Source organism: Pecten maximus, chromosome 7 (genome assembly GCF_902652985.1).
Source record: "Pecten maximus chromosome 7, xPecMax1.1, whole genome shotgun sequence".
NCBI lineage: Eukaryota > Metazoa > Mollusca > Bivalvia > Pectinida > Pectinidae > Pecten > Pecten maximus.
This window is the reverse complement of record NC_047021.1, coordinates 35,269,804-35,293,142: the sequence shown is the minus strand read 5'-3', so window position 1 is coordinate 35,293,142 and position 23,339 is coordinate 35,269,804. Positions and strand designations below refer to the sequence as shown.

General features: G+C 34.7%; 2 protein-coding genes and 1 non-coding gene across 3 annotated transcripts in view; 1 reads left to right on the top strand and 2 right to left on the bottom strand.

Moving 5' to 3' along the window:
- Window positions 1-23,339, bottom strand: part of LOC117330693 — a 30,308-nt gene that overhangs the window by 5,331 nt on the left and 1,638 nt on the right. The gene's annotated exons all lie outside the window — the stretch shown is intronic.
- Window positions 1,634-19,545, bottom strand: LOC117330694 (ubiquitin-like-specific protease 1). The gene is made up of 3 exons (XM_033889139.1): window positions 19,477-19,545; window positions 5,036-5,170; window positions 1,634-4,140 (listed from the first exon to the last, which is right to left on the bottom strand). Exons 2-3 carry the CDS (start codon window positions 5,138-5,140, stop codon window positions 3,583-3,585), a joined length of 663 nt encoding a protein of 220 aa, XP_033745030.1. The 5' UTR covers window positions 5,141-5,170; window positions 19,477-19,545; the 3' UTR covers window positions 1,634-3,582.
- Trnac-gca lies at window positions 21,046-21,119 on the top strand. Its single transcript has one exon. It is a non-coding gene; the product is annotated as a tRNA-Cys (tRNA).

Sequence of the window (23,339 nt, the reverse complement as noted above, 5' to 3'; positions counted from 1 at the left end):
CGCATACCTCATGATGCATAGGACATAGCTGTTTTGGTGATACATGTAGCTCTCATATTATTTGAAAACAATAACCCACATTAAATCCTGGTACCATGAGTATAAACTATGACAAGCTACAAAAAAATAGTATTTGGGTTTTTACCTATTTAATTCAGATATCTGTATTCAAATAGAGATGCATATGCAAGCACAAGTTGAATTAAATGTCAAAAATCTGTTTTAGAAAATATAAATGTTATATAAAAATTGCCGTTACCGTGAGAATTGCAAGTCGCCAACAACAAAAAATCAATTGTCCATGTCTAAGGACATTTCACTGCATTTTTGTCACCCAAAGATACAAGTTCTTCATCATGTTACCAGACACGGACCGAAAAAAACATGGAATTTACATCATTTTCAGAGAGAATGAACTCAAATATGTTCTTCGATGCCCACTGTATATGTAAAATATATGCTGTGTTTATCTGACCAAGAAGTATTTCAAATCACATGCTCTCTCTCTCTCTCTTAAGAATTCACAATTAGCGGCTGTATGAACTGTCAGTTTAATTACCGAAATGGACAATAATTTACCCATATCGATATTTGTTCCAGTGATTTTGGAGAAGGCAAAATGTAAATAGTTTATGGATGCACAGGAGATGTCGCACGCACGACAGACGAAAGACAGTTAGTACAAGTTACTTGAGACTTTGTCTCAGGTGTCACACGAGTTACTTTATGCACTGCCATCCATTAGTTCTGTCAATGTGTAGGAAGTATTTTCAAATTCAGTAAATTAGATTTATTAATTAATTAATACCCTGATAGTGCTGAATTATCTCATTATGGCTATGTCTGACTGCGGAATAGAACCTACATCATCATTTCCTATGTGGGGGATAAAAAATACAAACTAATAATAGGTATACCACATCTTTTTAAAAAATTGATTTCATTATAGCCTGAATTTTTAAATTTAAGGGTTAACTGTAATATTTTTTTTTACATTATTGAGCAATAACGCAAAAAAACTGGGGTGTACTCTTTTCTTAAACCGCGAGTATGTTTATTTTGCTCCAGATATTTAAAAACACATCGATAAATACAAAATCCCGTGAATGATTACTCCGCTGACGTCACAGTATTTTTTTTTATGTTATGAGATGATAACATAATTTTTTGAGCCAATGAAAATGCTTGTTACAAGCAAGATTAAATTGTATATATTTACCAGCGAATGTCCTCTTCATAGCCAGAATGCCAAAGAAGTCATTAGCAGGATAGTTAAAAAGACCATTTTGTCTGATATTACTTTTAAATATGATACTATTTTAAGTCAATTCATATTGATGATTGTAAAAATCCTCAACATGCAAGATTATTATTATAATAATGACCATTTTTCACTTCCCATGATGAAGACATTGTTGTTCAGACCTTAATCTTTGGTAAAAGTTTTGATTCCAATTTAAAATGTTGATATCATTTCATCAATGAAATTAAACATTGAATATAATACATGAGCATTTATGTTGTTTTCTTTTCTTTTTCAAAATGGAAGACTGAACAACTATGTCTTAGTGCTTTTAACACTTTCAAGATCCAAATAAATGAAAGCTCTGTTACAACATGACAAGACAAATAATTATGGTACTTTTCACATTTTATTCAGCACAAAGGAAAAGTTATAATGAATATTTCATTTGTCACAGCTACAAGCTACATAGCGAAGCAAGTGACTTAATAACTTTATATGTAAGTTAGAGAATGAAGGCCACACCAAAGTATTTGTAACTCCAATTGTTCCTACTAATGAAATTCCAAATAGACTTCATCAAAAGCAAGCACAGGGATCATACATCTTGGAAGTAGAACATCAAAGAAAACTTCACTGAATTTAATGTTTTAATATTTTTTATATATATAACATTTCTATAGTTTTTGAAATGTTTCCTCCTTTTTAATGACTTATATATCTGAAAAGTGTAACTGTCATAGCTTGACAAATGAATCATAAAATTTCATTTGGTGTGGCAATGATATATACAATTTACATATAATTCCAAATCTTGTGACACAAGAAAATATAATACAGATTCTGTTACAAAAAAGTAAATGTAATAGATGCAAAAGAAATCTACAAATTAACAAGAGGCCCATGGGCCTTAACGGTCACCTGAGATTTGAAATATTTCAGTTAATCTAATTGACCCTTTTTAGCCCCACACATCAGTCCCTGGGGGTCTGTCAGGGCCAACGTGCATATCATTAAGCTGTCATCCAATGCTGATAATGTTAACAAATTAAATGTCAACAATTAAATGATTGTCAAAAATGTGGAAAGTCATCCCTATATAAACTATTGTAAAGTCTACCCCCTCCCCAGTAATAATATTAAAGTATTAATTGGACCAATCCAAAATTTTTTTGTGGTGGGAATATAACTATGACTATAATGCATTCCATGTTCACAAAAAAATGGAAATCTTAGGACAACTATAAAATGCTCAAATGAACAAAGGGTAGAAACATTCATATGAAACAACTTCATATCTTATATAAAGCCTATCAATTAATTTTCAAAAATGAGGCTAACGAGCGATCCCAGGGGAAAATTGGTACCCACAATTCAATGATCGGTTCTGTGTCACACTGATCTTCTATAACTCTCCCTTATTTTTTCTTTCTTAATATTCTGATTCAAAGAACAAATGGAACCTTCATGTACATGTGAAGTTTGAGAAACATCCCTTTTCAAGAAATAGTGATAATATAACAAACTTTAATTCTTCAAATCTAAGATGGGTGTCTGACGACCATTCTATTTTTCTCATCAAAAATCTAAATTGAATTGACACAACTTGATACCAATGGGAACCTACAAGCAAAATTTGAGCAATATTCCTTCAGTACTTTTCAAGAAATTATTTATATCCATTTTTCTAATTAACAGGAGACCAGGGGAATCTTGGTGTACACCATTGAACAATCTCTAATGGTTCTATGTCAGACTGATTTCATTACTTTTCCATTTCTTTTTTTCCCTCTTCATAATCTGATGACAAGAACAAGTGAAGTTTGCAAAACACTCCTCCAGTACTTTAAGAAATACAATGTAGCTACAAAAATCTTCTAGTTCTCAAAATCAAAGATGGCCACCTGTCAGTCATTTTGTTTTAACACAACTGGGAACTAAGGGGAACCTACTCATCATGTTATAGAAATGTACCTCCAGTACTTTGACATAATGATAACAAGGATTGTTATGGACATAGAGATGATGGATGCAGGGCGATTTGAATAGTCCACCATCTGATGATGGCAGGATAAAAATAGGAATGATGTGACAAGAATTTTCATCACTGAAATAAACTTGTTCAAAAATAATGAAATTAAAACCTTTTCAGGGTAATACAATTTCCTATCATAATTATAATGAATACCAAGTTTCAAAGAGATTGTTAGAAAAATGTAGGAGATAACAAAAATTAACAGACAGATAAACTACACCATAACACATTTGACCAGTCCTAATAGAAATTGGAAGAGGAAGCTTTTCCAAACCAATTGGTAGCAATAATAAGCTATGAATGTCTATCTATACATGGCTTCACAGAAGCAGCATTCGTATTCCTCCTCGATGGCTGCCTTTGTCGGAATCCTGCAACACTTTGTGTGGAGCCAACGTCCACACACGCAACACTGGACCCATCTTTTGTGTCCTTTAGGTATCCTACAATCTGGCATGTCACACTTAGAGTCCGACTTTGCTGCTCCAGCATTGAGCAAAGATGCCTTAACATATTGTCTATATCTTTGGCAATGCACTTGTCTCATGACTGCTATGGGAACATCCTTGGCAATGCATTCCGCATTCATCAGGGTGAACACACCGCATGAATTACTGTCGGTCTGTTTGCTGCTTCTGATCTCCGGGAAGTTCCACACACCAAACTGTTCAGTAACATCTGGAAGTCTGTCCCGATTGGCCATGAATTCTGCCCACATCCTTGTCCATTTCTGACCAACCTCCCCATTCATAGAGTCCAGAACGTAGACAAGTCTTTGCTTTACGTCTGCAACCAGCAACACCCAGTGATTCCCATTGATGCATATTGGCAGGAATACATGAGTGTATTTGGAGAACTGAACCTGAAAATAACAAAATAGAATTGTAAAATTTCTGCTTAGTATATATAGACCATGGGCTGTAAGTTGACAAAAAATGCAATATGTGCCAAGTTGCATTCCAAATTTGGTCAGTATGTATTTAATTAGTCTTCAATTCAATCAACATTACATTTGATAAGCTGAAGGTAATTCTTTGTATCAATGTAGAAGATCCTTATCTGAGTTTCCTCTGGCCCTGACACTAACATTAAGTGAGATGTTAAAAGAAATTGTCGGGTAACATGGGTAAAATTAATTTTGACTTTGTTTTTCTTACATCAACACAGCATTTAAAAAGTTAATTTCTCCTGCTAAATAATAACAATTAAGTAGGCTAAGTACACATTTAAATATGCACAGCTAAAGACCTGATATGATTACAGTGGGTTAATAGATGAAAAATGATCATATGCATGTTCATACCACTTGTTTTTATCTTAATTCAACCATAACAACTGCTAATTGTAATGTGGTTCCGTTACACATGTCCTCCAAATGCCCCAGTAGTCGTACCAATGTGTTTGGCATCCCTCAAAACCCCTACATAGCAATTTTCATTCAAATCGAACAATATCTGAACTTCCACCAATCATAGGCCATGAAATGGAGGCCATTTTGTTAAATTGTGAAAATGAGGCTACGACAGTGACCGGTGTCCAATACCCAAATTCATTAAAATCGAAAAATATTTAAATTTAAATCTGTGTCTAATACCCAATTTCATTAAAATCAGATACTATTTAAATTTTGACCTATCAGAGGCCATGATGGCCATCTTTGATTTCTGATCTACCTTGCATACATCCATTTATGTGAGGAAAGAATAAAATTTAATAGCGAGAACATTATGGAAAGATTTTCCTTGTCCATTATTTACCTTCTTAAACATCCAGTGATCCAGGTGACCTTGATCCCATTGAACGGCTGTGTACGAGGGAAGGACATAAATGTGTCTGTTTGATTCTGATGTGTTCTGCTCCATCTTTTTCAGTGCCAAGAAGGAGTTGATGACCTGAAACAGCAATACAATATTACCTGTTAATATCTCATCTTAGATTTGTGGTATCTTACAGATCCATTGTAGAGATAATTAGAACGTAGACCTGACCGTCCAGTTTATGTTGTGATAAATAGAACACAGAGTGACCATCTAGTATATGTTGTGGTAACTAGAACACAGAGTGACCATCTAGTATATGTTGTGATAAATAGAACACAGTGACCATCTAGTATATGTTGTGATAAATAGAACACAGAGTGACCATCTAGTATATGTTGTGATAAATAGAACACAGACCTGACCATCTAGTATATGTTGTGGTAACTAGAACACAGAGTGACCATCTAGTATATGTTGTGATAAATAGAACACAGACCTGACCATCTAGTATATGTTGTGGTAACTAGAACACAGACCTGACCATCTAGTATATGTTGTGATAAATAGAACACAGACCTGACCATCTAGTATATGTTGTGGTAACTAGAACACAGAGTGACCATCTAGTATATGTTGTGATAAATAGAACACAGAGTGACCATCTAGTATATGTTGTGATAAATAGAACACAGAGTGACCATCTAGTATATGTTGTGATAAATAGAACACAGACCTGACCATCTAGTATCTGTTGTGGTAACTAGAACACAGAGTGACCATCTAGTATATGTTGTGATAAATAGAACACAGACCTGACCATCTAGTATATGTTGTGATAAATAGAACACAGAGTGACCATCTAGTATATGTTGTGGTAACTAGAACACAGAGTGACCATCTAGTATATGTTGTGGTAAATAGAACACAGAGTGACCATCTAGTATATGTTGTGGTAACTAGAACACAGAGTGACCATCTAGTATATGTTGTGATAAATAGAACACAGAGTGACCATCTAGTATATGTTGTGATAAATAGAACACAGAGTGACCATCTAGTATATGTTGTGATAAATTGAACACAGACCTGACCATCTAGTATATGTTGTGGTAACTAGAACACAGAGTGACCATCTAGTATATGTTGTGATAAATAGAACACAGAGTGACCATCTAGTATATGTTGTGATAAATAGAACACAGAGTGACCATCTAGTATATGTTGTGATAAATAGAACACAGAGTGACCATCTAGTATATGTTTTGTTATTAGAATCGAGACCTGACCATCAAAGATTTTTTATCAGCCGATACATGAAAATATCAATCTTGGAAGGAAAACAAGAGCTGTTGGAGAACAGCAAAGCTGGTCTCGCAAATGTTTGTCAATAAATAATTAAAATATATTAATTGGAATGTTTGGCAAATTGCATTAATAATATTTTTATTGTTTACTTGATCAGATTATGTTTTTTGAATTTTCAAAACCATACCAATTTTATACATATATATAAATTATTTATTGACAAACATTCGGGAGACAAGCTATGTTGTTGTAGATTAAATGAATATATTAGATACAAATGTAATTGCTTTTGGACATATTTCTTCAATTTTTTGAAAAAATATTATCCTAATGAGAGTTGTCTCCCTTGAAAAATGTGGACCGGTATAAATTGTTTAATGTGAGCATTTTCACATTGTTTTATTTTCAGTTTCACCCCAAGAAGGAATAGTGTAACTCCATAGAGACTCTTTTACCAAATATCAGCACCCTAGTACAATCATGAAGTGATGTGTTAATAGCTGTCAAAATTTGCACAAAAATTTTAAAAATGTGTTTTTTCCCCCAAAAAATCTTTCAGTTTAACTCTGGCAAGGGATAGCTTAACCCCCACAGGGAACCTAATACCATGTATTACTATGCCTTTCAACACTTACAACATAAACTTAACACAAAGTCCAAAGATTTAAAAACAAAAACAAAAAAACAGATTTAAAAAGAAAAAAATCCATCTTTTTTAAAGTTTTACACCAGGAAGGGATTGTCTTACTACATAGGGACTTATGGTTATTTAGGAATGAGCACACATGATTTGGCCATGAGAAATGCAAGCCGGTGTTAAATATGTCTAATATCACAGGTTTAATGGTTTATAATGGTTATTTAGGAATGAGCACACATGATTTGGCCATGAGAAATGCAAGCCAGTGTTAAATATGTCTAATATCACTGGTTTAATGGTTTATAATGGTTATTTAGTACTCAGCCAATATGATCCAACCATGAGAAATGCAAGCCAGTGTTAAATATGTCTAATATCACTGGTTTAATGGTTTAAAATGGTTATTTAGGAATGAGCACACATGATTTGGCCATGAGAAATGCAAGCCAGTGTTAAATATGTCTAATATCACTGGTTTAATGGTTTATAATGGTTATTTAGGAATGAGCACACATGATTTGGCCATGAGAAATGGAAGCCAGTGTTAAATATGTCTAATATCACTGGTTTATTGGTTTATAATGGTTATTTAGGAATGAGCACACATGATTTGGCCATGAGAAATGCAAGCCAGTGTTAAATATGTCTAATATCACTGGTTTAATGGTTTATAATGGTTATTTAGGAATGAGCACACATGATTTGGCCATGAGAAATGCAAGCCAGTGTTAAATATGTCTAATATCACTGGTTTAATGGTTTATAATGGTTATTTAGGAATGAGCACACATGATTTGGCCATGAGAAATGCAAGCCAGTGTTAAATATGTCTAATATCACTGGTTTAATGGTTTAAAATGGTTATTTAGGAATGAGCACACATGATTTGGCCATGAGAAATGCAAGCCAGTGTTAAATATGTCTTATATCACTGGTTTAATGGTTTATAATGGTTATTTAGGAATGAGCACACATGATTTGGCCATGAGAAATGCAAGCCAGTGTTAAATATGTCTAATATCACTGGTTTAATGGTTTATAATGGTTATTTAGGAATGAGCACACATGATTTGGCCATGAGAAATGCAAGCCAGTGTTAAATATGTCTAATATCACTGGTTTAATGGTTTATAATGGTTATTTAGGAATGAGCACACATGATTTGGCCATGAGAAATGCAAGCCAGTGTTAAATATGTCTAATATCACTGGTTTAATGGTTTATAATGGTTATTTAGGAATGAGCACACATGATTTGGCCATGAGAAATGCAAGCCAGTGTTAAATATGTCTAACATCACCGGTTTAATGGTTTATAATGGTTATTTAGGAATGAGCACACATGATTTGACCATGAGAAATGCAAGCCAGTGTTAAATATGTCTAATATCACTGGTTTAATGGTTTATAATGGTTATTTAGGAATGAGCACACATGATTTGGCCATGAGAAATGCAAGCCGGTGTTAAATATGTCTAATATCACCGGTTTAATGGTTTATAATGGTTATTTAGGAATGAGCACACATGATTTGGCCATGAGAAATGCAAGCCGGTGTTAAATATGTCTAATATCACAGGTTTAATGGTTTATAATGGTTATTTAGGAATGAGCACACATGATTTGGCCATGAGAAATGCAAGCCAGTGTTAAATATGTCTAATATCACTGGTTTAATGGTTTATAATGGTTATTTAGTACTCAGCCAATATGATCCAACCATGAGAAATGCAAGCCAGTGTTAAATATGTCTAATATCACTGGTTTAATGGTTTAAAATGGTTATTTAGGAATGAGCACACATGATTTGGCCATGAGAAATGCAAGCCAGTGTTAAATATGTCTAATATCACTGGTTTAATGGTTTATAATGGTTATTTAGGAATGAGCACACATGATTTGGCCATGAGAAATGGAAGCCAGTGTTAAATATGTCTAATATCACTGGTTTATTGGTTTAAAATGGTTATTTAGGAATGAGCACACATGATTTGGCCATGAGAAATGCAAGCCAGTGTTAAATATGTCTAATATCACCGGTTTAATGGTTTATAATGGTTATTTAGGAATGAGCACACATGATTTGGCCATGAGAAATGCAAGCCAGTGTTAAATATGTCTAATATCACTGGTTTAATGGTTTATAATGGTTATTTAGGAATGAGCACACATGATTTGGCCATGAGAAATGCAAGCCAGTGTTAAATATGTCTAATATCACTGGTTTAATGGTTTATAATGGTTATTTAGGAATGAGCACACATGATTTGGCCATGAGAAATGCAAGCCAGTGTTAAATATGTCTAATATCACTGGTTTAATGGTTTAAAATGGTTATTTAGGAATGAGCACACATGATTTGGCCATGAGAAATGCAAGCCAGTGTTAAATATGTCTTATATCACTGGTTTAATGGTTTATAATGGTTATTTAGGAATGAGCACACATGATTTGGCCATGAGAAATGCAAGCCAGTGTTAAATATGTCTAATATCACTGGTTTAATGGTTTATAATGGTTATTTAGGAATGAGCACACATGATTTGGCATTGAGAAATGCAAGCCAGTGTTAAATATGTCTGATATCACTGGGTTAATGGTTTATAATGGTTATTTAGTACTCAGCCAATATGATCCAACCATGAGAAATGCAAGCCAGTGTTAAATATGTCTAATATCACTGGTTTAATGGTTTATAATGGTTATTTAGTACTCAGCTAATATGATCCAACCATGAGAAATGCAAGCCAGTGTTAAATATGTCTAATATATCACTGGTTTAATGGTTTATAATGGTTATTTAGGAATGAGCACACATGATTTGGCCAGGAGAAATGTAAGCCAGTGTTAAATATGTCTAATATCACTGGTTTAATGGTTTATAATGGTTAACATCAAGTCTTTTATTGAAGCCTTGAAACTTAACTAACCTGGATACGTAGTGTTATTTGAAAAAAATATGCTATTAAGGAAGTTTTATTTAATTTTCTTTCAGAATGTTTACCAATTGATTATTCATGACAAGTGTAAAAACCTTTTCCAGAAAGATGTGTTCAAGTCATGGAGGGAAATAACAGATTAAGAAGATTCAATAATAGAGAAAAAATATACTGAAAATACCTATTAAGTATATTAAATATTTTAATAATTTAAAGAGTTTATTTGACAAACAATGGTTAAAAAATTATAAATGACTAACTTAAAGATAAATTTAACTCTTCTAGGAAGTATAATTTTGTTGAATTAAAAAAAAACATGATTTAAAAGCTAACTTTCAAGATATTACTAACACTAAACAAGAGGCCCATAGGGCCTGTATCGCTCACCTGGTTGGATTTGACCAAATGTCAAAATAATGTTCATGTTCAATTTATTCATACACATACTCTCTAAGGGACTGAAAGACCCTATGGATTATTTTTACAACCTAATTGTGTTTGAAGAAACTAAGTTCCTTAGGGTGGGGAAAGACCCTTGGGCCTCTTAGACTCCGCCCCTCAGGCCCCTGGGTGTTCAGAGTAAAATTTATACAAACTCTGTTCCTCTCCCCCCAAGGATGTTCCTGACCAAATATGGTTCTAATTCATTCATAACTTTATGACTTGTAGCAATTTAAAGACTAATCTCTATTCCCCTATTTGGCCCCGCCCCTCAGGCCCCTGGGGGTTCAGAGTAAAAATTTATACAAACTCTGTTCCCCCTTCTCCCAAGGATGTTCCTGTTCAAATTCATCCATAACTTTATGACTAGTACCGATTTAAATGATTAACCCTATTTCCTCTATTTGGCCCCGCCCCTCAGGCCCCTGGGGATTCAGAGTAAAAATTTATACAAACTCTGTTCCCCTTCTCCCAAGGATGTTTCTGACCAAATTTGGTTCTAATTCATTCATAACTTTATGACTAGCAGTGATTTAAAAGATTAACCCTATTTCCCCTATTTGGCCCGGCCCCTCAGGCCCCTGGGAGTTCAGAGTAAAAATTAATACAAACTCTGTTCACCTTCCCCCAAGCATGTTCCTGACCAAATCTAGTTAAAATCCATTAAAAATTTATGACTAGTAGCGATTTAAAGACTAATATCTATTTCCCCTATTTGGCTCCACCCCTTAGGCCCCTGGGGGTTCAGAGTAAAAATGTATACAAACTCTGTTCCCCTTCTCCCAAGAATGTTACTGACCAAATTTGGTTCAAATTCATTTATAACTTTATGACTAGTAACGATTTAAAGGATTAACCCTATTTCCCCTATTGGGCCCCACCCCTAAGGCCCCTGGGGGTCAGACCAACCGTTAATACAAAATTGGTTTCCCTTCACCCAAGGATGTTTCAGACCAAATATGGATCAAATCCCTTTATTCCTACGGAAGAAGAAGGATTTCAAAGAATTTGCTATATTTCCCCTATTGGGCCCCACCCCTAAGGCCCCTGGGAGGCCGACCCACCGTTTATACAAAATTGGTTCCCCTTCACCCAAGGATGCTTCAGACCAATTATGGATCAAATCCCTTTATTCCTGCAGAAGAAGAAGGATTTTAAAGAATATGCAATATTCCCCTATTGGGCCCCACCCCCCAGGCCCCTGGGGAGCCTGAGACCCACCGTTTATACAAAATTAGTTCCCCTTCACCCAAGGATGCTTCAGACCAAATATGAATCAAATCCCTTCATTTCTACAGAAGAAGAAGGATTTTAAAGAATTTGCTATATTTCCCCTATTGGGCCCCACCCCTACGGCCCCTGGGGGGCCAGACCCACCGTTTATACAAAATTGGTTCCCCTTCACCAAAGGATGCTTCAGACCAAATATGAATCAAATCCCTTCATTTCTACAGAAGAAGAAGGATTTTAAAGAATATGCAATATTCCCCTATTGGGCCCCACCCCCCAGGCCCCTGGGGGGCCAGACCCACCGTTTATACAAAATTGGTTCCCCTTCACCCAAGGATGTTTCAGACCAAATATGGATCAAATCCCTTTATTCCTACAGAAGTAGAAGGATTTTAAAGAATTTGCTATATTTCCCCTATTGGGTCCAGCCCCTCAGGCCCCTGGGAGGCCAGACCCACCGTTTATACAAAATTGGTTCCCCTTCACCCAAGGATGCTTCAGACTAATTATGGATCAAATCCCTTTATTCCTGCAGAAGAAGAAGGATTTTAAAGAATATGCAATATTCCCCTATTGGGCCCCACCCCCCCCAGGCCCCTGGGGAGCCTGAGACCCACCGTTTATACAAAATTAGTTCCCCTTCACCCAAGGATGCTTCAGACCAAATATGAATCAAATCCCTTCATTTCTACAGAAGAAGAAGGATTTTAAAGAATTTGCTATATTTCCCCTATTGGGCCCCACCCCTACGGCCCCTGGGGGGCCAGACCCACCGTTTATACAAAATTGGTTCCCCTTCACTAAAGGATGCTTCAGACCAAATATGAATCAAATCCCTTCATTTCTACAGAAGAAGAAGGATTTTAAAGAATTTGCTATATTTCCCCTATTGGGCCCCGCTCCTAAGACCCCTGGGGGGGCCAGACCCACCGTTTATACAAAATTGGTTCCCCTTCACCCAAGGATGTTTCAGACCAAATATGGATCAAATCCCTTTATTCCTACAGAAGAAGAAGGATTTCAAAGAATTTGCTATATTTCCCCTATTGGGCCCTGCCCCTCAGGCCCCTAGGAGGCCAGACCCACCGTTTATACAAAATTGGTTCCCCTTCACCCAAGGATGCTTCAGACCAAACATGGATCAAATCCCTTTATTCCTGCAGAAGAAGAAGGATTTTAAAGAATATACAATATTCCCCTATTGGGCCCCACCCCCCAGGCCCCTGGGGGGCCAGACCAACCGTTTATACAAAATTGGTTCCCTTTCACCCAAGGATGCTTCAAACCAAATATGAATCAAATCCCTTCATTTCTACAGAAGAAGGATTTTAAAGAATTTGCTATATTTCTCCTATCGGGCCCCGCCCCAAAGGCCCCTGGGGGGCCAGACCCACTGTTTATACAAAATTGGTTCCCCTTCACCCAAGGAGGCTTCAGACCAAATATGAATCAAATCCCTTCATTTCTACAGAAGAAGAAGGATTTTGAAGAATTTGCTATATTTCCCCTATTGGGCCCCACCCCTAAGACCCCTGGGGGGCCAGACCCACCGTTTATACAAAATTGGTTCCCCTTCACCCAAGGATGCTTCAGACCAAATATGAATCAAAACCCTTCATTTCTACAGAAGAAGAAGGATTTTAAAGAATTTGCTATATTTCCCCTATTGGGCCCCGCCCCTAAGACCCCTGGGGGGCCAGACCCACCGTTTATACAAAATTGGTTTCCCTTCACCCAAGGATGCTTCAGACCAAATTTGGTCAAAATCCACTGAGTAGTTTAGGACTAGTAGCGATTTAAAGGAAAAGTTGACGGACGGACGGACGACGGACGACGGACGCTGCGCCATGCCATAAGCTCACCGGCCCTTCGGGCCAGGTGAGCTAAAAAGCATACCGTATGTCCAATACTTTAAATACTTTGATTAGTTATCCATATATATCCTTAAACTTAGAAATATTCAGAAGCATAAAAGAGGAACGTAATATTTTTTAGTTATTTCTTGAGGCAAAGTTCATCCCTTTTGGTTTAAACAAGGAAACATGCATTTTTGGTTTATTTTAATCAAAATAGTATTAGTTGTAGAGTAGATAATGTAATGTAATACCATAATTTTAATTATAAAACAATAACATCACGGTCAGTAGCTGCACTTAAGAACCTTATCAAAGATACATGTACATATCATACTCAGAAATGTATATATACGTATTGCTTCAAACAAAGGTGAATTTTCTTTATTGAAATTTCTTACTGGATCAAAAAAATGGAAAAAGTTAATTAATATTGCATGTTTATACCCTGTCCCCAGTTTTTGCCAAAATATGAACACATAACTTTAAAATATTTTATAAATGTATATTTTCATATACATAGTTATACTACTTGAACTCTCTCTCTCTCATATATCTTACTTTCCAATCTAAGACCTCTATACATATATATAGTGCCTTCTTTTCTTTTTTCAATCACTTCTAAACAATGCTCATATTTACATATGTATCTATATAAAACAGACATAATTGAGACTTCAATAGTGGGTCAATTTGACATAACCATACTAAAACCTGCTGTTTAATATCATTTCATATATTCATTGAATGAAAGGAAATGTGTGAGAATTAAATTGTTTATGTATGATAAATTATTTGCATTTTCATAGCATTCAACAAATGCAAAAAAAAAAAATACAAAAAAAAAAACAAAAAAAAAAAAAACAGAAAATAATTCAGAACCAAAAAATGGGGCAATGCATGAATTTAATTGCTTCATTACACTCAACTAGATGGAAAACTTCAACATTGTAATTGTACAAATAATCAACAAAGTCTAATCAAAGGTTAACTGAAATAGCTAGGTGTGGATATAACAATAAATGGAAATAAGTACATTCCAGTTTAATACAGCATAAACTCAACAACCGTACAACTTCATTTTGTGAATTGAACACATTTAAAAAACAAAATCCAATTAACCATCAGTCATAAGCTAAATTTGTAACAGGAACCATGTGCTGAAATGTTCTTGCTTCACTATATGAAAAGGTTAATTAATGAACAATTTGGTGTTTAACCCAGTTGCTTACATTGATATATGTACATGAAATTAACTATGTGTTTCTCATTCAAATGAATCACATGCAAGGATGTTCCTGCTTTTATTGCAAAATATATAGCCATCATCAGAATTTCTTCAAAACCAGAAAGAAAAACAATGACAAAACAACACCAATTTTGGAAGGGTTTTTTTATGCCTGAAAAAATAAATTATAGGCTACATGTACTCTGGGATATATGCATTATATTTCTGATTCTTTGTGAAATAATGTATATTTATTCGCAAATTTTGTTAAGGTCTAATAATAAAGTACATGACAAATACAATATAGTAAAAAGTACCAAACCTTTACCATGTATTTCCTTTATAGTTAGTAGGATGATGATGTCTCATTTCAAATATATTGATAAATTTCTTATAAAAAATGTTTAGTCTAATTTTCTTATTTAGATAAAGCTATTTTATTAGAAATTGATTTCAAAGTTCTCAGACAAAAAAATTGGAGAAATTCTGATATTGACTGTATATTTTATATAACTGTTTGGTACACATACCTCTCAGAAAGAACTTGCTGGCTTTTAGCTTAAAGTTGTCCCTTCTATTTCTGGCAAACTTTGTAGAGCTGTCCTTGAGATCATCTGGGTAAGAACTACAGGTGGATGAAAGAAAACAGACTAAATCGTGATACTCGTCTGGGTCCATGTTGTAGATGTCATTGAGAATCGATAGTAGCATCAACATTTATATCATATATTTTTCTAGAAGAATTTGATTGGTTGATTCTGTCAAATTAGTTTTTACTGTCAGTGAAGATGCTGTCAAATGGAATATACAACATGGCAGACGAAAAGTCTAGGACAAGAGCTAAAGGAAACCACAAAGTGGTTTAATAATTGATACAAATATTACACAGGTAAGTGATTCCTGGTCCCCTTCTACCCTACAGCTCCACCTCCCATTATGGAGAACAATGACTTGTTTTTTTAACCAAACATATAGCCAATTATATGATTCTCACCTGAGATATCAAGGGTTACAGTTAATTAGGGTGACATTTACACACATATTGATTATGTGTTATGTTTGGCATATAGGTCAACATGCGCTTAATGTGCTATTTCAAGAATTAAGAAATAAATAAATTTAAATTTATTTCAAACTAGATCAAATTTAAATGCAACTTCTGAAAGAGTTACATTTACATACAAACACTTTCTTAGGAAATCTCACACCAAAATATATCTATCACTCTATTATAAGACACATGGTACAATTTTCCATGAAAGTATTTATAACACTTACTATCCTTGTATTATTTTTTTGATATAAATGCATATAAAAAATGGTGCATATTTTTACTCTCAATAAATATTATATATATGTACTTCTGTTCTTTGAACTCTTAAAATGGAAGTTTTGGCTGATGGCACATCAAAAGAGAAATTGTTGGATAAAACAGGGGAAAATCTAAACATATAAACACAACTGTTTCAAGTTTTTTTTATTCATCATCAAATATTAAACAAATTTACTCAAAAGTTGTTATAATTTTTTCATTAAATTAGTTCTATAAGCTTATAATCACTCGGGTGTCTATATAATATTGTTTCATAACCTAACTCTGAACTCTGAATGAGCTGGACGTAATAGTATAAAGTGCATCTCATCCTCTACATTATTTTTTTACAGACTGTGTACAGTACAAATTCTTTCAAATCTCGTAATGTCATTATAGCACCGAGACTCAAAGTAAAGAGAACATGCCTGTATATGAAATTTACTTAATATTTGCTTGGTATTGGATTTAAGAGACCATAATAAATCATTATAACTGCAGTGATATTTGACCTATTGAACTTGTGCTTGCATTTCTCATGGCTGGATCAGGTGAGCTCACCTCAAAATGACCATAATAAATCATTATAACAGTGATATTTGACCTATTGAACTTGTACTTGCATTTCTCATGGCTGGATCAGGTGAGCTCACCTCAAAATGACCATAATAAATCATTATAACAGTGATATTTGACCTATTGAACTTGTACTTGCATTTCTCATGGCTGGATCAGGTGAGCTCACCTCAAAATGACCATAATAAATCATTATAACAGTGATATTTGACCTATTGAACTTGTACTTGCATTTCTCATGGCTGGATCAGGTCAGCTCACCTCAAAATTACCATAATAAATCATTATAACAGTGATATTTGACCTATTGAACTTGTACTTGCATTTCTCATAGCTGGATCAGGTGAGCTCACCTCAAAATGACCATAATAAATCATTATAACAGTGATATTTGACCTATTGAACTTGTACTTGCATTTCTCATGGCTGGATCAGGTGAGCTCACCTCAAAATGACCATAATAAATCATTATAACAGTGATATTTGACCTATTGAACTTGTACTTGCATTTCTCATGGCTGGATCAGGTGAGCTCACCTCAAAATGACCATAATAAATCATTATAACAGTGATATTTGACCTATTGAACTTGTACTTGCATTTCTCATAGCTGGATCAGGTGAGCTCACCTCAAAATGACCATAATAAATCATTATAACAGTGATATTTGACCTATTGAACTTGTACTTGCATTTCTCATGGCTGGAAAGCTTGTGTGCTGTTTATAAACTAGTCTTCCAGGTAAGATAATTGGAAAGTATATGAACTTACAGAGAGTAACTGACAATTTATAATTCATTTCAAGAATGTTCAACAATTTTACAACTTTTCATAAAGGTTTGATATACATATACACTGCCCATAATAAAATGGGTTGTTAAAGGTACACAATATATATATATATATATATATATATATAATATACGACTTCCACAATGATCATGTCAGGGTATCGGGCCGACCATCACTGTACCATTGAAACGTTCTTTTTTAAGAACGCCGATGTGGCGCAGCGGTATAGGCTGCGGATATTTCTGGCTAGGCGATTGGGTGCCTAGATCGTGAGTTCGAGGCCCGGTCAGGGCACGAGTCAAAAAGTTGTCTAGCTTCCTTCGTCATTTGTGTTTCTAAGCTATATATATATATATATATATATAAGGGTCAAAGAAGTAATATGAACAGTATAATCCAGATAACACTCTTTGAACTCTTTGATATACTTTCACGTGCGGGGGAATTCAAAATATCTCTGCCGTTGGTCGCATAGCGTTCTAGTGTTGAACATGATGCAGTCACGCTAGTATCGGCCTTCGGCCCACGTTTGCCGAAGGGTTCATTGTGGTTTCTCCAGTTACTAAAACATTATTCTTATTGTATTTTATTGTATTTCCAGTACTTCTTATATAGATTATGTGATTGTATTTGTAATTTTTTATGTTTTGATAAAGGGGCGGATTGCCTCGAAAATTTAACAAGCCTTATTGTTTACACTGTTTGAATTACTTCTTTGCCCCATATATATATATATATGATGTAACTTTAGGAATGATTTCATTGATTTTGAACACAGAAGATTTTTTTCATTTTTGAAGATTTTTCAACAGCACATATACATTTACAATTTAATTTTATTCATACATCATGCATACATTCCTTCCATTCTTCATAAATTCAACACATAACATAGAAGTTGGCCCTTTCAGTTTCTGCAGATCAACAAGTTTATAAGTCTGGATTGAAGAAAGTACAAAACTTTATTGTAAATAACTGGCTGATGATACTCAATCGTATAAAATAGTAAAAGTAGTATTGTATATATATGCTAAAGGAAATGACCATATCTATCTTGCAAAATGCCCATGCCCAATAATAATCCCAGCCACGTCAATTGTAGTTTAATGAAAATGCTTACAAATACATGTACCTTAAGATTGCCCTGTCATAAACTTACTGTGGCTATACTTTATGTTAATGTTTTTTTATTGGTCAGCAAGGCTTATTACAAGATAATATTTTTACATGGTATAAAATTACCATAATCAGAAAAGTATATATAATATTGGGTCAATTGGTTTAATTTGAGTCAACGATAACTATATATAGTAAGCCAGAGGTCCTGTGTTTGATCCCTAGCTCTCAGTTATGGTGCTGCAAGTATGGACTCGTGAATAATGAATTGCATTACATTTAAAAACATCTCTATATCTGTGCGCAAAAGACTCCATTCCCCATCTGTTTTAGCCTTATTTTCCCCAAAAAGGCATTATAAATACCCAGTTGTGTCCATTGATTAAAACTTCCAAAAAACACAAAAAAATAAAATGGCAATTTACAGAAAACTACTGATCAGAGAAGAGGACAGTTAATGGTAAAAATTGGTGTGTGTGCCATGATATATACATCTAGAATTCAAACTGCATTATAAAACTTGTAAGCATGATATACCAGGGACGTATAATAAGATGTCCCTGGATATACTAATGAAAGAAGGCCATGTTTTTTAACATAATTTGGTCAATTGAAATTTTCCAAAAACACTGTCACAAAACTTGTTAGTCATGCAGAGGTCCCTATCGTTTGCTACATGTACCTTAATTGTAAAAGCATTAAAATAATTATACATGTAATTTATCATGGGAATATTATCTGCAGCATGGCCGTATATTTACCTGGTAACATATTTAAGATATAACTTATAAAATACACAAACTATATAATTTCAGATGGACGGTTGCTCATTCAATAGTATGTTTTAGGTTAGCTTCTTGTTGTTTCTATCTTTAAATTGCCTATGTCAATAATGTTGGGAAATGATCTTTTACTTGTACACGTGCTAAGCACCTATGCTCATCCAAGGAATAAGGAAATAATAAAATAAAGCAGTAAATTCCACAGTACATTTCTGCTATACTTACCTTTAATTTTGGTACACCTGCTTTCCCAACCGTTATATTTTTTTCTGCGTTGAATCTTTGTTTACATCTTTACATGTATGCAAACGAGGTGTAACATACGCCGCTCACAGACAACGTTTTACAGATGCTAGCGTAGTATTCGCGGGTTTCCCGACACACTTAATATAATTATGTGATTCCAAGATCTTCACTGTGGTGTTTTCGAATGTTGACACATTTGATTATCATCATTAACAGTGAAATACTTGTATTATGATCTGAAAACTTGTAACTCTCACGGCGGAAATGACCATTTTCATTGCACATGCGCGCTTGCAATTCTCACGGTACTTGCAAAGTACACGCTACAACGTGTCGTCACGGGAAATACGATCCTAATAAACAAACAAGGCCAGACATAGATCCGGATAACTTCTTTGTTGTGTTCATGAAAATGTAATATTACATATCGCGAGAGATAATCGTGTGGTCAAAAAGTTATTTAAAAAATCAAAACCCACAACTTGTCTATACTACTTGAAGTTGTGGTAGGTAGATGAAAGTATTATTGAATGGGTGCATTTTTATTTTCATACCTTTTAGTTTTGTTTGTCATGCAGTTTGTCGTGTATCTGTTGATAAATCCATACTTAAACACATCACTTGTTTGTAGGTACAATAGTATTTTTGGGTGACATTTGCCTATATCAGTGGATATGCCGTTAGTTAAAAAAAAGGAATTTATTACATTTTTACCAGTGAAATATCAACAATTATTTGTTCTATAAAAGTGATATTTTTCACTAGTGAAAAATATCACTTTTGCTGATTTGACCAATCAAATTATTGATTAGAAAATACCAAAATAATTGACCAATCAGAAAGCCCTCGTGAGGGCCACTCGTGAGGCTAATATTTTGATATTTTTCACTCGTGCTGCGCACTCGTGAAAAATATCAAAATATTAGCCCCACTCGTGAAATATATTTGGTATTACTGAAGACACTGTTAGATATCCTCTATATATTGTTACACAAGTGTAACACAGTCACTGACATGCATATCTATAGAGTGTGACGTGTCTCCTCTGCAGATGAGTGGGGTACAAATAGATCATGATACGCTTCGTCAATAGACGACTTGTAGACGATTTTGACGTGATTAGATAATTGACAGCGAGTTTATTATCCATTAGGTGTTGATAGTTCGTAATAAGTTTTGTGTTTACACAAAGGTAAACATACACAGGACGTGTGTATTTGTGCACTACCAGTACAAAGCACGTCAGGCATCTTCAGTAATCACATAAAGACATTTATTATGATTTGTTCGGTGAATAGAAATCATTCAAATTAATGGAAAATTAACCTATGATCAACATAAGTCAAACAACCAACCTATATTTGACACATCTAAATCGAGAAGTACTAACTTCTCTGTTTATTGAAAATATTGTTACACTATTTAATCCTAGACATTCGACTCGATATTTAATAGTTCAGTCATATTTTGATACTAATTCATATGTTGAAGCATACTGCATCACAGAAATATATAGATAATAATGCATACATGTTAGTGGTAGCTATGAAGTGGATATAGCTCAGTGGTAGATCATTCGACTGCAGATCGAGAGGTCCCTGGTTCGAACCCGGGTTTATTTGTTTGTGTTTAACGTCCTATTAACAGTCAGGGTCATTTAAGGAAGTGTCGGGTTTTGGAGGTGGAGGAAAGCCGGAGTACCCGGAGAAAAATCATCGTCCTACGGTCAGTACCTGGCAACTGCCCCACGTAGGTTTCGAACCGGCAACCCAGAGGTGGATGGCTAGTGATAAAGTGTTGGGACACCTTAACCACTCAGCCAACGCGGGTATCCCCTCATTTTCATGAAAGTTCTCCGTACTACTAATAACAGTGAAATTCTCAAACCGAAAATAAAAAATGCAAATAGTTTTTTTTACATTGTTAGCTTTTTAATTTATAAACAGTGAAATATAAAGAAGTTTCAAATTAGTAAAATCAATGTCGTAATTACACGAAATGTGTATTTTCAGATGATTACAAACTAGTATGAAGCATAGTTGTTCTCTTTAACTTAAATGTATGTAGTTTATTCTATTGCAGCCTTTACCCCACTTTTAAGAATTAATTTCTTTTCATCAGCGGCAACATAACTACGCCCTCTGCATATTGAAGTCAGGATGATTGTTTCGCCAAAGACTGTTTTTATATGACGATATCATCGGGCCGCGATAGCTCAACTCTGCTGTCGGTGTGCTGGTCACAACTTTTATATATATAAAATAATCATGTCGATAGGATGTATTTTAATTGCCGACGATGAATCAGAGTGGTTTTCACAGTCATGTCGTAATGTGTAGGGCCAGTTGGTCATTGACTGCCATGTTAATGTTATCCTTGCCGAATTGCGCATGCGTGCTGTTACAGCTTCCGTAAATAAGTGATACAAGTAAACTTATCGTTGGTGACTGTCACTTGTCTGCTTTCTGATCTTAGCCGCTTTTCGATCTATATTGTTTCATTCCATTATTTACCAGAAAACATATTAAATGAAACAAGAAATATCTTTAAAAAAGTTAAACGGCATAGTTTTAATGCTGGTGGTTATAATGGGGAAATAAATTAACGAACTACGATGTAATTAATAAATGCGCAGTTTCAGCACGGATAACAAAATTATATCAGTTTGAATCATTTTTGGTGATAATCAGACTACAAATGTGTCATTTGAATAGATGCATCCACTTATTCAGCTTGCATTCAATTTAAAACGGACATCACGGTAAAAACGTTGCAATGTTCACTGAATGTACGCGTTTTGTTCCTTTCCAGTTATGTTTCTGTGCTGTTCCAATGTTCACAGTAAATCCCTATGTCCAGCTTGACCACTCGATTTAGTTGGGAATCCCCCTCTAAATTTAGCGCGGAAATTATTTTTAGATCATTACGTGACTGTTTTGAAATCAGTATATGTCACAACATTTGCATATTCAGCATTTTGCATTGACCGCTACATTGACCAATCACATACTTCATCTTGACCAGAACGCCACCTGTCGCGTCATATCCGGGGCCAAAACCAAATTAGACGGCTACGCCGAAAAAGTCATAACGCAGTCACACCGACGTAGAACAATTTTAATTGTTACAAATGACTTAAATACATCATTCGCTACCTACTGACTGGGTAGATAAAGTTATAGCCATTGTGTTGCCAGTCCAATATAAATATATGTGTAGGCGGAGGGGGGTAAATTGTTTATGATATTTATTTATTTTTTTCGTTATTTTAGATGATGCCTTGTCCACCCATGACGGTTATGTTTTCACCACATTTGACAGAGGCAACGACATCCAAGAAGGTGACAATTGTGCTCTGTCATGTCGTGGTAGTTGGTGGTACTACGGCTGCTTTACTTCTAATCTGATCGGACTTTACGTTACAGACAATGGAGAATTGAATACTATGGCAATAATCTGGCGGAACTTTCCTGATCGGAGGTCGATAGCTACACCTTTGAAAAAAATCAAAATTGATGATTCGATAGATATACATCGGCGTCGGATTTAAGAAACCTTTATTTGAAATAAAGATTCGTCAACACACATCTTAGTTAGGAATAGAAATGCATGCTTGTTCTAATACAATATGAGATATTTCCCTTGTATTATATATCGTCTTTTATCATGTATGTACATAATAAAATCATTTCATATAAAATGATCTTGGTAGTATTTTAAACGATATAGTATACACATATACGATGGTTAATATGTGTTGATATGAAAATATTTGTACATGATGTAGCAGGTTGATATTGGTATCCATTCCAAGTCGTGTAACGTCATATGAGGCTTGAACA

Coding starts and splice junctions, on each gene's coding strand:
- LOC117330694 (XM_033889139.1), bottom strand. CDS start 5,140: ATGGAGCAGAACACATCAGAATCAAACAGACACATTTATGTCCTTCCC. Junction 4,141..5,035: donor ATCACTGGATGTTTAAGAAG/GTAAATAATGGA, acceptor TGTTATTTTCAG/GTTCAGTTCTCCAAATACAC.